General features: G+C 35.3%; 4 protein-coding genes across 5 annotated transcripts; 2 read left to right on the top strand and 2 right to left on the bottom strand.

The window, feature by feature from the left end:
* Positions 1–695: 695 nt before the first annotated feature.
* On the top strand, positions 696–3171 carry LOC128670094 (serine/arginine-rich splicing factor 4-like). The gene is made up of 3 exons (XM_053745475.2): positions 696–917; positions 1256–1681; positions 1994–3171. Exons 1-3 carry the CDS (start codon positions 890–892, stop codon positions 2719–2721), a joined length of 1182 nt encoding a protein of 393 aa, XP_053601450.1. The 5' UTR covers positions 696–889; the 3' UTR covers positions 2722–3171.
* A 473-nt stretch (positions 3172–3644) lies between these two features.
* On the bottom strand, positions 3645–5180 carry LOC128670096 (protein cereblon-like). Its single transcript, XM_053745476.2, has 4 exons — positions 4899–5180; positions 4579–4781; positions 4032–4212; positions 3645–3716 (listed from the first exon to the last, which is right to left on the bottom strand). The coding sequence occupies exons 1-4, from the start codon at positions 5035–5037 to the stop codon at positions 3673–3675; spliced, it is 567 nt and encodes a 188-aa protein (XP_053601451.1). The 5' UTR covers positions 5038–5180; the 3' UTR covers positions 3645–3672.
* Positions 5181–5302: 122 nt separating this feature from the next.
* On the top strand, positions 5303–8953 carry LOC128670092 (pleckstrin homology domain-containing family M member 1-like). The gene has a single exon (XM_053745472.2). The coding sequence runs from the start codon at positions 5442–5444 to the stop codon at positions 7575–7577; it is 2136 nt and encodes a 711-aa protein (XP_053601447.1). The 5' UTR covers positions 5303–5441; the 3' UTR covers positions 7578–8953.
* mtDNA-helicase (mitochondrial DNA helicase) lies at positions 8599–13817 on the bottom strand. 2 transcript variants are annotated; one of them, XM_053745473.2, is made up of 10 exons: positions 13433–13817; positions 12963–13189; positions 12399–12663; positions 12063–12210; positions 11776–11932; positions 11330–11479; positions 10841–11029; positions 9701–9883; positions 9212–9298; positions 8599–8913 (listed from the first exon to the last, which is right to left on the bottom strand). In XM_053745473.2, exons 1-10 carry the CDS (start codon positions 13689–13691, stop codon positions 8599–8601), a joined length of 1980 nt encoding a protein of 659 aa, XP_053601448.1. In that variant the 5' UTR covers positions 13692–13817. The 2 variants fall into 2 exon arrangements, with proteins under 2 accessions (XP_053601448.1, XP_053601449.1); XM_053745474.1 differs by having other exon boundaries at positions 8775–8913; positions 10837–11029.
* Between the last annotated feature and the right edge of the window lie 155 nt (positions 13818–13972).

Genomic DNA, 13972 nt, shown 5'->3' with positions numbered 1-13972 from the left:
TATTAATAGTTTGGCAATACTAGCCTCCACCTGTCAATAATGGTCTGTGTAGCTTGGATTTAATAAGTACTTCGTACAACTAGATAGATAGTACAACTAGATAGATACCTAGTATTACTGCACATTTATCCCGCCAGAGTACATCACTGTATGTTAGGTACACAAATGCCGCCTTTTGCTATGTCGATTAAAACGTTTATTTTAGAGTACTTTATTAATCCTTTCATTATGTAAGCATTCGTTTGTGAAAATATACAACAATGTAGCATATTCAGGTGCCGAAATATTGGAAAAAATCGTTTTCTATAAGATAAAAATCTTCGAAAACTATGGGATACGCTTCACGCTGTAAAAATTTCAAGCCACTAGACGATCGAAAAAATCTCGGAACACTTCTCACATGAAGACTTATTAAAATATGGACTTCATACAGGTAAGATTTATATCAGTTTATGACCACAGTTGACCAAATAATGTAGAACATAAGCTAAAATAGTGTTATTATTTTCAGGATAATCCACGAAATCCTTCCTATTTCCTTTAAACTCCATTGGCAATGTTTGTGTACCTTAGTTGTACCAGTAGCGCCATCTGCGCTGAGCTTTGCGTAATATGCCCTATTAGTAGTAAGTACATTTTTTTTTCTACCAATATATTTTTATTTCTTCTATAATCGCCATGCTTTTTTTTTATTTGGTAACATTGGCAACAATCCACAAAACTCTTTTCTTCATTCATTCATCTATCTATCAACTCAATGTGAAGTGAAAGAAGAAATTAATATAACAACCTCTTCAAGTAGCTACAAGGGAATATTTTGTAAATCAAGATTGTGATCATTAAAAACCATTACATGTTAGTTAATTTCTGACTAAAAAGAAAGTGTAGAATGGCTGACTCAGTTAATATGTCTCTTGGTAAGTGTCAATAATATGCTTGTATTGTAGATTTCACTGTTCTCATTTTGAGCTTTTGCCGGTTTAGAAAATAATAGGTACTATACTACCATTTGGTTAGTATTAGTCTTGGTATCAGAAGATAATATAAGGTTATGCATCTCTAAGGTTTATTATTTGAATGTTGAACAATAAAAACACCTAAATGCCTGTATGACGTATGGTAATATAAATAGAATTTTCAGAAAATATGCAATATGGCTATTCATTCTAATGCAATATACAACGTTTGTATAAATAGTGCAAAATAAAATAAAAATTGGTTTGAATGACCCCTAAAATGTAATCTTATTTTTCAGATGAGATTATCAAACAAAATCGAGTAAGTCGGTCTCGAGGAAGAGGCGGGGGAGTTCAGCGAGGTAGAGGTAGTGGAAATCAACGAGGGCGCGGTGGAGGACGTGGCTTAGGGCGCGGGCGAGGCCGCGGTGGTGGGCCGCGAGGCCGCTCGCAGTCACGCGGTAGTACGCCAGGAGCTAGGCAAGGGCGGTCACGATCTCGTGGTCCTCAGGGTAGATCTCAATCTCGCTCAAAATCCCGAGGCCGCTCACAATCACGCACTCGCTCCCGCTCGCGCCAGCGCACTCATTCTGTATCTCGTGGACGATCAAATTCAAGGAATCGTTTCACAAGAGGTCTGACTCCGAAAGGCCGTGCTGGTCTAGAAGATCAGCAGTCTGAAATGCCATCTTTAATCAGAAGTGGCAGATTTAATAGAGGCAGAGGTGATTACTTTTTCTGTGATTAGTCCCTGTTATATAAAATATTAAATAATAACAATTTTCTACTTGTAAATATCTAACAGGGCAAGAGTGGCTTTAGACAGAGACCAGTGGAGGCAGTTGGAGGAGGCCTTTGCCAAAAGGCACACTGAGCTCAGAGATATAGGATTTTTTTTTCAATCAAAACTTGATCTAAGCTCAGTAACAGAAGGCTAATTATTATTATTAAATATCTATACATTTTTCAAATAAAAGTGAATGTATCATAGAAATATTGCAGAATAGTACACTACATTTATATTCTCTATTTTTTAGGTGGTCAACAAAACAGATTGAGACGATCAAATTCAAATCCGAACTTGAATGGCAGTGTGCACAGCAGACTAGGTGTCACAACACGCAGGGGTGCAGCTAATAATCTTCGTAGACCTTTAGCAGTTGCTAAACGTGGAATCTCAAAAAGAGGGAGAGGGTTGAGCACTGGCAACAGATACAGTAATGTTGGACTTCGATCTGATCAAATTCTGATGGAACAACAAAAAGTGCTTAGACAGAATAATATTATTCGGTCACAGACCTTCACACGTTCTCGCAATAATTCATTTAATGCAGCTTCACAATTAACAGTTAGTGTTGCTAATGACTTTGCGAAACGCCGCCGTAATAGTGTTGGTAATGCAGGGTATCTCAACAAGCAAAGCTTGGCTCAGTTAAATAACCAGTTTGGTGGATATAACACTCGAAGAGGGCCAGGCAGTGTCAAGTCTATGGGATCAAACAGGTCGAATCGCTCAAATAGATCAAACATCAGCAGGAGGTCAAGTAATAGTCCACGTGGAAGAGGCAGAGGTGGAAATCGTGGTATTGGACGAAAATTTGTGAATAAGCAAGTTTTGAATGCTAAACTTCAAAAAGAAATAGCAGCTATTCAAGGGAAGTCCTATGGAAGCAGTAACACAGGCGATGCGCCGACAGGGGTCAATTTTACACCAACACCGTCATCCACAGGCCAATCATTACATCAAAGATTTGCTAGTACTTAAGTGCAACAGCATTATTAGGATAAGGTTGATTAAAATAATAATAGTGTTGCAATTAGTTTAAATAAACAGTGTGGAATAAATATCAGTAAACAATGTACATAAGTACAATAACATTTTTAATTGTGTACTAATCAAAAAAGTATACAGAACAGAATTATCTGTTCACTTTGAAAAAGTTGTGTAAATATTACACATGTTATTCTGTAACGAAATATGTAAGAATAAGACAAACTTTTCAATAGTGTTGATTAAGAAAAAATAAAAATTAAAAAATAATTTGTTGCCATGCCATTTTGTAAATTTCTGTTTTATTTTAAGTAACTTGAATAGTTTGAATTTTTGTTTTCTAATTGTATGAAAAATTAAAATTCGTTCAAGTATCTCTAAAGCCCTTTATACTTTGAAAATATTTTTGTTACTATGAAAATATTAAATAAAATAGTTCTAACATAACTTGCTTTATTTACAGTGGCCTGTCTGTATTTATTGCACTTATGAACCGCAACAGTTAGCTGAAAAAATACAAACCATAAGAGAAAAATAGTATAAATGGTTCAAAGATATGATGGTATTGATATTATGTATTATGGGACTCTAATTATCCTTTATTACTATGCAAGTGATAACCTGTCTGAGGATAGAAGACTAGGCTTCATGATAATCTAGCTGGCGTCACAAAGGAGCATCACAATGTTTAAAGTGTATTTCACAATTTGGCGGCACATAGTAATGGCCTTTTCTCAAAGTGTCCCATCTGAAATCCTTTTGACATGGGTTTCCTTCGAATAAGAGGTGTATGGCGGGGGCTGTTTCATTAAGAGCTTTGGAACCCCTGAACTAGACCTATTCATACTGCCATAATAATATACGTACACAACATAGCAGTTACAAACATTAGCAGGGTTGGGAAAGAAAAAAATCTATTAGATACATATTATATTTTCAGATCCTTTACATATTAAGCACTTTCGGCATCATTATCAACGAATCTGTAACTAAAAAAATATTAAATTAGCATAAGTCATGTAAGACACTTGGTTGTGAAACAGTGTTAGATACCGGGTTTAGGCATTCATATTTTGATTAAAAATATATATGTTCCAAATTTATCCAATCTGACATTTTTACCCTCTTCATTTATAGTGCGATCTAACTGACCCATCTATCACCACTGCTTGCTTATAGGAACAACATTGTAAGGAAACTACTGAAACAACTTGTTAGTGTTAAAAATGTGTCTGTCTGTCAGTTTCATTTCAAATATTTGGTGAACAGTTGTGTTAGTTATGATTTATGAATAATGAACTTACAGTTTTCTCCAAGTATATTATTTAAAATCAGTCCATGGAAGGAATGGATTTTTTTAGGGGACGATTCTTTACTGTCTGGTGTATCTAACATTTCAAATGTCCATCCCAAATGTTGGCCACAGTGAGGGCATGTGCAGATCCGCCAAACATAGCCAGGAAACCAAGAATCTGCACCCTGATGCTAAAATCATGAAGTAAATCATTGTGTGGTTCACTTTTAATCCTGCACTTATGTATTGACCAGTGAAAAATGTTCAATAGATCATTTATCTGTGCCAGATTTATAGGAATAAAAAGGTTGCTGCTGGACTTCAAAGGAGTTGAATGAGGGACATTACTTTACAATATACGACATACCACATTTCACTACTGCTGCATAGTTTCGAAATGCTGTCATGATAGCCTCATAGCAGTCAAAATACATAAGGAGCTAGGATCATGATCATCAGTACTAAGAACTCAGCAGTGTTAAAGTGTGCAAAAAGAAAAGTCAGTAAAAGTATTTTTAATTATTATCTAATGTTATATAGATTAATTATTCACATACTGGACCAATATTTTCGCATCGCGCTTTCTCTGCAGTAACCACTTCAAACTTAATGCCAAAGGGATTCACTAATGTTTGCACTGTTACATTCTGTCTCCCAAACAAATTTTGTTTTTCCGTCTTGTGAGCTCCGGGGCTGGGCTTACTAAACAAGTAATAAGAGTCCGCCACGTCAGCCCCACATTTGCGGCATAATAGTAATTCTGTGAACCAACAATATATAATAATAATGTGACGTATATGTTATTATTTTATAAAAAGCAAAATGTTAAGTTTCTTGGTGTAAATTAATCATGTTCGCTGTATTAATTTCTACGTACCTTGCCCATTATTTTCTCGTTTAGAATAATCTTCGGCAAATGCGTTTAAATTAAAGGAAACGCACGAGAATAGTAGTAATGCAACTAAAATAAAAATCATGCCTCTATTCGTACAGCAATAATAAAGTATTCGCCTCATGCACAATTATTTATAGCTTTGATTTCATATCATAGAAAACTCAGGTTTATTATTAGTTAAATAAAGATAAACAACAAAATCAGCTGTGCACCGGTGCACACATTTTTTACTTTGACATTTTAGTTTTGACTTTTACTAGGTACTAAATTTTGAAAAACTTAGCATCACGATGTTACCACTTTACATAAAGTATTGTTTATTTCATTCTGCGAAAAGCGGATAATGAATGGGCAAGTTTGTCAACTTATCTAAAAAAAAAGACTGACAGTGACATTATTCTAAGCAGTAGGTAAATATTGCAAACTCAAATTGGAGTCGACTTGTTTTTTGTTATTGATATAAATAATGAAGTATTAAAAGTTACTAGAAATTGGAGAATTTTGTGAGTTCTTATACGAGGCAGCATGTCGTTTTTCAAGAATGTTGCTTCAGGTTTTAACATTCGCAGTCGTGATACAATAATTAAAGAATCATTGATAAATAATTTGTCCGAATGCGTAAAAGATATACAATACAATAATCAATTTGAAGAAAACTTTCACAGCGTATTAGGTTCCACCGATTCAACTAACACTTTGTGTAGTGCTTTGGAAGCAGTTTTTCTACATGGATTGAAGGACACTTTTTTTAAAAAAGCTAAGAATGCCCTATCTGGAGATTCAGACCAGCGTCCTCAACCGAACTTTTGGCCTCTTATCCTTGTTTTGTCTCATAGACAGAACATTGATCAGATATCTTCTTTACCACAAATTAACTCTGAAATTGGTCAGTGTAGAGCTTGGCTCAGAATCGCACTCAATGAATGTCTTCTGTCTTCATACATGTCGACATTGTTAAGGAACATGTCTGCAGTAAAACCGTTTTACAGCAGAAATGCATTTGTTTTTGACACAGAAATATTAGAGGTTGCACAAAAGTTAATAGAAGGTTTGGAATCATGTGTGCAATTTAACTTGCCAATAAATTCAAGCTTGCTGAATCAGTGGCCAGAACAGGTTTTGATGTTAGCAGGTATTTGGGTTCCCAAGATAAGAATCGCTCCAATTAGCACTGCTCTAGATGTTGCCAGTACAATTAGTGATGAAGTAAAACCAAAATTAGCATCCACTCCAACTCACAACTCCAATATTACTGGTTTGGGACGAATGCTGGCACTGAATGAAGATGAAGCTTTGGATTTTATATTGTCTAAAGACATAAAGGATATAACCAGTACACCATATGACCATGAAGAACCAGAAAAAGAGAAGAAAGACAGTGCAGACATAGAGTCACCCCCTTTATTGGTTTCTACAGAACCAGATCCCTTCCACTCAGAAATTCCGTCCACTAGTAAAGATCACAAAGTGTCCACATCTGTTTCATCTTCAGCTAATTCTGAAGATTTTGTTGCACCAACAGATGTTGTAGTCACTGGCAACTCTCTCAGTGGCAAGGGATGGTCAAATGATATCATTGATGAGCTGAATACGTCTATTCATTCAAATTCTTCACATGGAAGTAGTATGATAAAAACTCCAGAATTAAAAAGTTTGTCTTCTTTAGTTGATAATTCAAATCCTTTTGGTGATGCATGTGCTACTAACACAACAAATTTACATGACATTATAAAAGATATTCATGACGAATTGAAGATCACTGAAGACACTGAGATATGTGAAATTCCAGAAGAAACATTAACTCCTGAAGATCCTATGCTTCAAGGTCTTGATTTTGAAGTAGTGCCCAATTCTATGTCAGGTTCATTCACAGTTCAGGAACTACAGAAAATGATACAACAATTGGGAGCTCTATCCAGAGAGCAAGGACTTGACTATCAAAATTATAAATGCAAGGGTTGCCAAGATCTGTTGGGCAGTACTATCTCCAAGGCTAAAGTTTGTGCTTACACAGGAGAATATTACTGCGCAAATTGTATGGATCCCAATGTTTTCATTGTTCCTGCTCGTGTCATTCACAACTGGGATTTCAAAAGATATGCAGTCTCAAAGAAGTCTGCATTATTTTTATTAGAATTTCAACATCATCCATGGATAGATATGAAAAAATTAAATCCTAAGATCTATTGTGGAGTTTCAGATATGGCTCAGTTACATGAGTTGAGGATACAACTGAACTTCTTGAGAGCATACATTTTTACTTGCAGAGAACCAGTTATTGAAGAGTTGCAAAAGAGGGTCTGGCCAAGGGAATATTTGTATGACCATGTGCATTTATACACAATCTCTGATTTAGCACAAATTCCAAATGGTTCACTAGCTTTACAGTTGGAGAAAGTGGTTACTTTTGCTAAAACACATGTCTTAGACTGCTGGCTTTGTAGTCAAAAAGGCTTTATCTGTGAAGTTTGTAAAGACCCAAAAATCTTGTATCCATTTGAAACAAGTACAACATATCGGTGTGATGAATGTTCAAGTGTATTCCACAGCAAATGTTTGAATGAGAGTATGCCTTGCCCTAAATGTAAAAGGATACAGAACCGAACCAATGAGTCCTCCCTGGTAGATGCTGTACATGCTCACTTTAACAAAGAAGTATAATCTGAAATTATAAGCATTTTTTTATAGTAGTGAGATAGATATTATGACTTTAGATGTCAGTTGGATAGACATAAAGCCCGCGCGCGGGGCTGTTCTAAATCTATGCATATAGACAACAGATTTTAGGTCTTTTGACAATATTGAAACATGTCTGAGGAATTAAAACACCAGAGTTGTAAATAGAACTAGTATCTGTGACAGGAGTGCATAGAATTTATATTTTAATCTTATCTTACATTATGATTGTAAATAACTGCAGGTCCATTTTGTAGGATAGTGGTTATACTAGATTCATATTTTTATTAGTAGTAACATCATCATAATAAATAAAATATCTACTTTATTAAATATGTTATATATATTTTGTGCTGTTATAATTATTTCTTGTAATCCTTAATGGGTTGTAATCAAACATTATCCAGACTAATATTTTTGTAATAGGAAATTTATATTTAGTTTTGTATCATATCATATTTGATGTTAATATGAAAAAACAATTACTTTACTCAAACTATTGCTAAAAATTTAATATGTACCTAGTTTCAAAGAACTTTATTTTGCGATGATAAAAATCTGTTAAAAAAAAACACTAGTTTTTGGTATTTACTACAAACTTACCCAAGATGATATAAAAAGTGTTGATGTTTGCTGGTTGTTTAATATATAATAATGTTCGAAACTAGACTCGGTACCCAATTTTAAAGGCTTGCAATTATTAATCGGTATTAAAAATGTATAATTCCTTCTGATGTTTAAAATAAGGATTGTGATTAAGAAAACAAAGTATGTTTTAAGCAAACTTATATCAATTTATTTACTCTTATTTATTCTATTTTCTGTTACATATATTTAACTTAAGATTATGAAGATAGCTTAAGTTTAAAACCACTAAACTGTTCTTTTATGTTATAATTAATAATTAGAGTTTTAAGAAAACACCCAAGTTGGGAAATATAAATGGGAAATATTTTAACTTACGCAAATACTTAGTTTTATTGACATGATATGTTTTGTATTAAAACTATCTTGTTCTATTTGAATTTAAAATATCACTTAGATAGCTCCTAGCGTTTTCGCTTTTATTGTATGTTTTACTATAACCATTCCGCCTGAACGGTTTATCAGATGTGATATTATTTTCTTGAATGGAGAATTCTTCAAAACATTGGTTCAGCAATGAATCTGGCTCATCTTGCTTACTCTTGACCTTTTTTTTGGCTTGGTAACTGAGGCAGTCCTTGTCAAAATCTAAAGGAACTATACCCAGGTCACCACTGTACCGATTTTTTGCTACTTGTAGATATTTCTTCCCTCTTACAGCAGTTAAGCGTTTGTCCTGTAAAAATGTGAATAAATTGAGGCTATTGCGAAAACCATTGTTTTTTTTTTTTCAATTCAAATGCAACAGTAAATTTTGAGCTGGTTTCGCCTTTCCTATTGAAATGAAATTTATTTGCTTAAATCGTATACATAGAGATAAGGTAAAATATTATAATAATGGTTTCGCACATTTTACCAATTACTAATGGTTAATTACGCCAATTAATATCCTGTATTAATTACGCCTAATTAACCATATTTATTACAGGATATTAATTGGCGTTCCAATTAATACAGAATATTAAAATAAGTACCTGAACGATCAGCACGTTGTCCGCTTCTTGAGACGCCTTTGCGCTACCAAATATAGAACTGGTCGATAAATCTTCGGATTCTCGTTCCTGTATGGTGAAATTACTTTAAATGAAGAATTTTTCGAGACGATACTTGTACAATTTCGAAGTTTCGTGAAGGAAAATTTCGACATCAGTGGATTTCTGTAGTCTGCTGGTAATGTAAAATGTATGCATTGCAAAACTAAAAAAGGAAATACATATAGTCATAAAAATTATTGAAATTACGATATTCCTGCATTTAAAAAGAAATGGCCTCTAAAAGGAGATGAGTGCTCAGTACTGGAGCGATAAATAAGTTTAAAAAAAAAATTATATGTCCACTAGCTGTCGCCAGCGGCTCCGTACGCGGCGTGTCCAAAAATTGACGCATAGCCACGTGGTTTGCATTTATAATATTAGTATGGATACACATCGGATCACAATTCAATGTGATAAAGTTTAACTCACCTTCCTGGGATGCATAACGAGTGTGACGTGTGTGTGGCGGGCGGTGGCGAAGGTGCGGAAGGCGGCGATGACGGCGTCCTGGCGGAGGTAACGGTCCTCGCCCTCGCCCAGCCCCAGCATGAACTGCACGTTGTCGATCACCACGTGCGCGATGTCGTGCATGTAGCGCGCGTGCTCCACCGCCTGGCCAGAATAATGGTAGTATGTCTTTTTGAAAATTGCATGTTAATTTATTTTTTTGTGTTCTGTGCCTAACTAAAGGTAAAAAAAGCTACGGTATTGACTTTGCTGTGAGTATTTGAACTGTACAAGCCAACCTATGTGGGTACAAGAATAAAGGATGAACTTGTCAGAAACACAAAAAAAAAGTTAGAAGTCCTAACATGGTCTTAGCATTGTTGTATAATATTATAACTCATGCATCGGTATTGTAATTATATGACATGATAGATTATGTTGCAATTGTGATAATGGACAATTAAAATCAAATGTAGTGCGTATCTGGCCTGTGTGTAATTAAACTGATGAGCAAAGTTCATTATTCGTAGTCGATTATAACGTTATGATAATAATTATACAAGAACATGACAAGAACATATAAAATAAATATTATGCTTAAATGAGACGTGTTATAAAATATTGATAGCTCGTTCTTAACCTGATTTTATCTTAGCCAAGGACAAATATGCTTTATTATCTGCTGCTGCTGGAAATACGAGAGAAATAGGTATTGTCAGAAAAAACCAGCGCGAAATACCGCTCTAGAAGACGACCACTCAATCTTGAACAAGACAACGAAAGCGAAATTTCGACAGGAGCGAAGCCGCAGACAGCTAGTATATCAACAATATAGATTTCTATGCTATTCATGGTAATTTAAGATTTTGTTACTTATCATTGTATTTCATTTGGCAAGTAGGTCAGTTTGCTATCTTCGAACGTTAACTGTTAACCTACATACAACATACATGCAATTTATCATATCACATTTCGCTCTAAATTCTTCACAGTTTTATAACTTTATAAATGAAACGAACAAAGGTAAAAATAGAAATATACGAAGGGCCCTACCTGGACAAAAGCTGTAAATGAAAAAATGTAACGTTAATTTTTAAAACTTTACTTCTGTAACGTACTAACTTCCATAACGACTTTAATAGGCTGCTGCCCATGGAAGGCGAGGTAGTATATGGGCAGTTTCTCGAACTCGTCTGCAAATTTGGCGAAGTCGTGGAGGTTGGCCTCGAGCGGCACGCCCGCGTGCTGCTGCAGCATCGTGCGCGCCAGCCGCGAGTTGCGGATCTCGAAGCTGCCCCAGAGGGTGTTCACCTGAAACCATAACAGATTTATTATAATAAAAGGAAATTTAGAAAATAGACGATAATGTAATCTGTTCAAAGAAGTTGAAGAGTGCGCGAGCGCATCCCTGTATCTGTAATTATTTCAGAAAGTTATTTAGGATGTTCACGGTTCAACTTAATCGAAATGCCAATCGAAACAGGTGAAGAAGGGGTTTTGAGTATGTTTATTGCCTAAGCACAAACTAGTTTCTAAAGGAATTTATAGACTGCTCACGCATTCTACACTCCCCTACATTTGTTGACCGGCTAATGGTTTACTGATTATTACCCCTTGTTGCGCGAGGTCGAGCGACATCTCGGCGCAGAGCGTGGTCTTGCCGCAGCCGGTGGGTCCGGTCAGCACCGTCAGCTCGCCGCGCCGGTGCCCGCCCAGCAGCCGCGTCAGGGCAGGGAACCTCCGCCATTTTAGACCGCGCACCTACAAAGCATTCAAAATGTCAGATATAAATTGGACGCTGGGTAGTGGGTCTTTATCTTGCAAGATTTGACTCAGACGAATTATGGATATCGTAAACATTGATGTAAGTTATGATTTTTGTAGCAGGCAATAAAAAGAAAACAATGACTAATAACAAATGTACATGTAACAAACACTTTTAATAGCTTAAAGTAATATTATAGTTTCCAATTAGTTGGTTTTCAATTTAATTTGCCGAGTAGGAACAAATAATGTGTTATGATTGGATTGATTTTGGACTGGAAACGACTGCTAACCTTATCTATATTAGTGAGCTCAGCATAAACATCATCTCTAAGGGCAGAGAAAGTAGTGATAGAGCGGTGAGCTGCGGGCTTCGCCTCCGAGACTAACATTTTTAAAGACAGGTCTGCCCCCGCGGCTTCTGTCGCAGTTACTAGTCCATCTGTGGGCCTATGCACATCAAATTCACAACACATTCAACTGCAAATAATATTAAAAAATATTTGTAAATTTACTATATACATATAAATAGGTTTATAAAGTGTTTATGGAACAGAATGAATGAAACTGACTCACTTACCTGACAAATCGACACCTATTCACACTCAATTTCTCAGCAACAGTGCACATGTTGTTCCAATCTCCCCAAAGACATAATTTATTGAAGTTTTCTAAAACTGGCAATACTACTGGGGGTAAGCTACAATTGCTTAACCACACTAGGGTGCCTAAAATTTATCGTGCTATTAATTTCATGTTTACAATGAATGTGGTATAGTAAAAATGTGCTAAAATTTGTAAGACAATGATTAAATAAAGTTTAAAAGAAATAACAAAATATATGTTTTTTTAAATCCAATAAACTGTTACATTTTTAATCACAACTGAAAAGTAGGTATAAACCAGCCAAGTATACCTGGCACTTTATGAGCTGCTAAATGTAACACATCCTGTATACTTGGCACAAGTATAGCCTGGTCACTGCGGCTAACCTTAGGGGCCTTGCACCAGAACAACCCTGCCGCGTGGAGGCCGTAGCATTCAGACTCTTCCTCTTTGCCAGCCTGCAGTTTGCGATATCCTACTACATTATCCAAAGAGTTTCTTAAAGGAAAATATAGTATTGTTTTATCTGACGACACCCTAACTTCTGACAGGGTTTTACTAGTATCTTGATGGAACTGAAAAACAATAACATCACATAAAAGGAAGGAATTCAGGTAAGTAGCAAATCAGATTTTGTAAATATTATGTGACTTGACTAAGATACTGTTATGTTTTGTTCAACAGTTATGCTGTGATATGCAATTAAACACATACTCTACAATAAGCTGTGCCTTTAGTACCTATAAATATTTCATAAAAGTTCAAATATTGGTTTGAATTCTGATTCAACTGTGAGCCAAAAAATTTGCTGTGCTACTATTATTAATTTTAATTTATTATTATTAATGAAAATAAAAATGACAATTATACTTACAGGGAACTCAAATAACTTGAAAAGATCTGAAACCTCAGATTCATTTAGTTTTGATAATGGTGTAGTTCTTTCAACCACTTTCAACCAATCATTTTGGAATTGATCACTTTCTTTGTGACAATTTTCTTTGAATTCTTTTATTGACACTTCTACCCTCGTCTTCTTCATAAGCCTCTCCAGGATATTCCAACCACCATGAACATTACATTTTGGACAGAGAAAATAACCTGGACAAAGAAAAGGTTTTAATTATACTGCTCTGGTCTGCATTGCCTAATGGCTGGGGAAGAAACAGGGAAAATACAAATTGGTGAATAAATTATATTTGGGCTTTAAATACTTTTTGTATGTTTATAGTGCACTAGCTTAACTAACTTAAAAACCAACTGCGCCCTTTTCCTGCATATCTAAAACATAGGTACATTACGTCTATGTGAATTCTAGAGTTATGTACCCGTGTATAATCTTACCTGTGGTTTTGTTGACATACAGTTTGTTGTCCGCCGGTTTATCATCCACAGCACATAAAGAACATTTGGTCGTAAGCGATGTATATCCGTCTTGCACTGCAAATCCTTTCTGCCTTAACAGTTTTCGAATTTCGCTTGCTGTAATTTTAGGAATATCGTTACCTACGTCGTGAATACTTCTGCATGTACATCCGCAACCATAAAAATTCAAAAAAGCTTTAAGTGGACGGTATTTAATTGTTCTTAACGAATGCCACATTTTCGCTTAATTATGTCTCTCCTTAATAATTGTATTATAAATAAGGAAACCATGACCCGACAAAGAAATCGGTAACCTCAATTTACAACAGTAGGTAATCGTCGGATCAAAACAAAGCCGAGCGTGACTTTGACATTTGTGAATATTGTCAGTCAGAATGTATTGCCATAAGGATGAAAGAAAAAAAGTGCTAGATTGTTTCGAATCATTTTTGGCTTTAGGAAGCCCATTCTCTGTAATCATAATACTTTATATATTTATAGACTCTCCATGAGCGACCT

This window comes from Plodia interpunctella, chromosome 5, assembly GCF_027563975.2.
Source record: "Plodia interpunctella isolate USDA-ARS_2022_Savannah chromosome 5, ilPloInte3.2, whole genome shotgun sequence".
Classification (NCBI taxonomy): domain Eukaryota; kingdom Metazoa; phylum Arthropoda; class Insecta; order Lepidoptera; family Pyralidae; genus Plodia; species Plodia interpunctella.
This window is presented reverse-complemented; position numbering and strand designations above follow the sequence as displayed.

Excerpts from the sequence above, each read along its gene's own strand:
- LOC128670094 (XM_053745475.2), top strand. The coding sequence starts at position 890 with ATGGCTGACTCAGTTAATATGTCTCTTG. Across the intron at positions 918-1,255 it reads CTCAGTTAATATGTCTCTTG|ATGAGATTATCAAACAAAAT; the intron begins GTAAGTGTCAAT and ends CTTATTTTTCAG. Across the intron at positions 1,682-1,993 it reads CAGATTTAATAGAGGCAGAG|GTGGTCAACAAAACAGATTG; the intron begins GTGATTACTTTT and ends TCTATTTTTTAG.
- LOC128670096 (XM_053745476.2), bottom strand. The coding sequence starts at position 5,037 with ATGAGGCGAATACTTTATTATTGCTGTACGAATAGAGGCATGATTTTT. Across the intron at positions 4,782-4,898 it reads ACGAGAAAATAATGGGCAAG|AATTACTATTATGCCGCAAA; the intron begins GTACGTAGAAAT and ends GTTGGTTCACAG. Across the intron at positions 4,213-4,578 it reads GATGCGAAAATATTGGTCCA|CATCAGGGTGCAGATTCTTG; the intron begins GTATGTGAATAA and ends TCATGATTTTAG.
- LOC128670092 (XM_053745472.2), top strand. The coding sequence starts at position 5,442 with ATGTCGTTTTTCAAGAATGTTGCTTCAGGTTTTAACATTCGCAGTCGT.
- mtDNA-helicase (XM_053745473.2), bottom strand. The coding sequence starts at position 13,691 with ATGTGGCATTCGTTAAGAACAATTAAATACCGTCCACTTAAAGCTTTT. Across the intron at positions 12,664-12,962 it reads TCAAGTTATTTGAGTTCCCT|TTCCATCAAGATACTAGTAA; the intron begins GTAAGTATAATT and ends ATTGTTTTTCAG. Across the intron at positions 9,299-9,700 it reads TCGTTATGCATCCCAGGAAG|GAACGAGAATCCGAAGATTT; the intron begins GTGAGTTAAACT and ends TTCACCATACAG.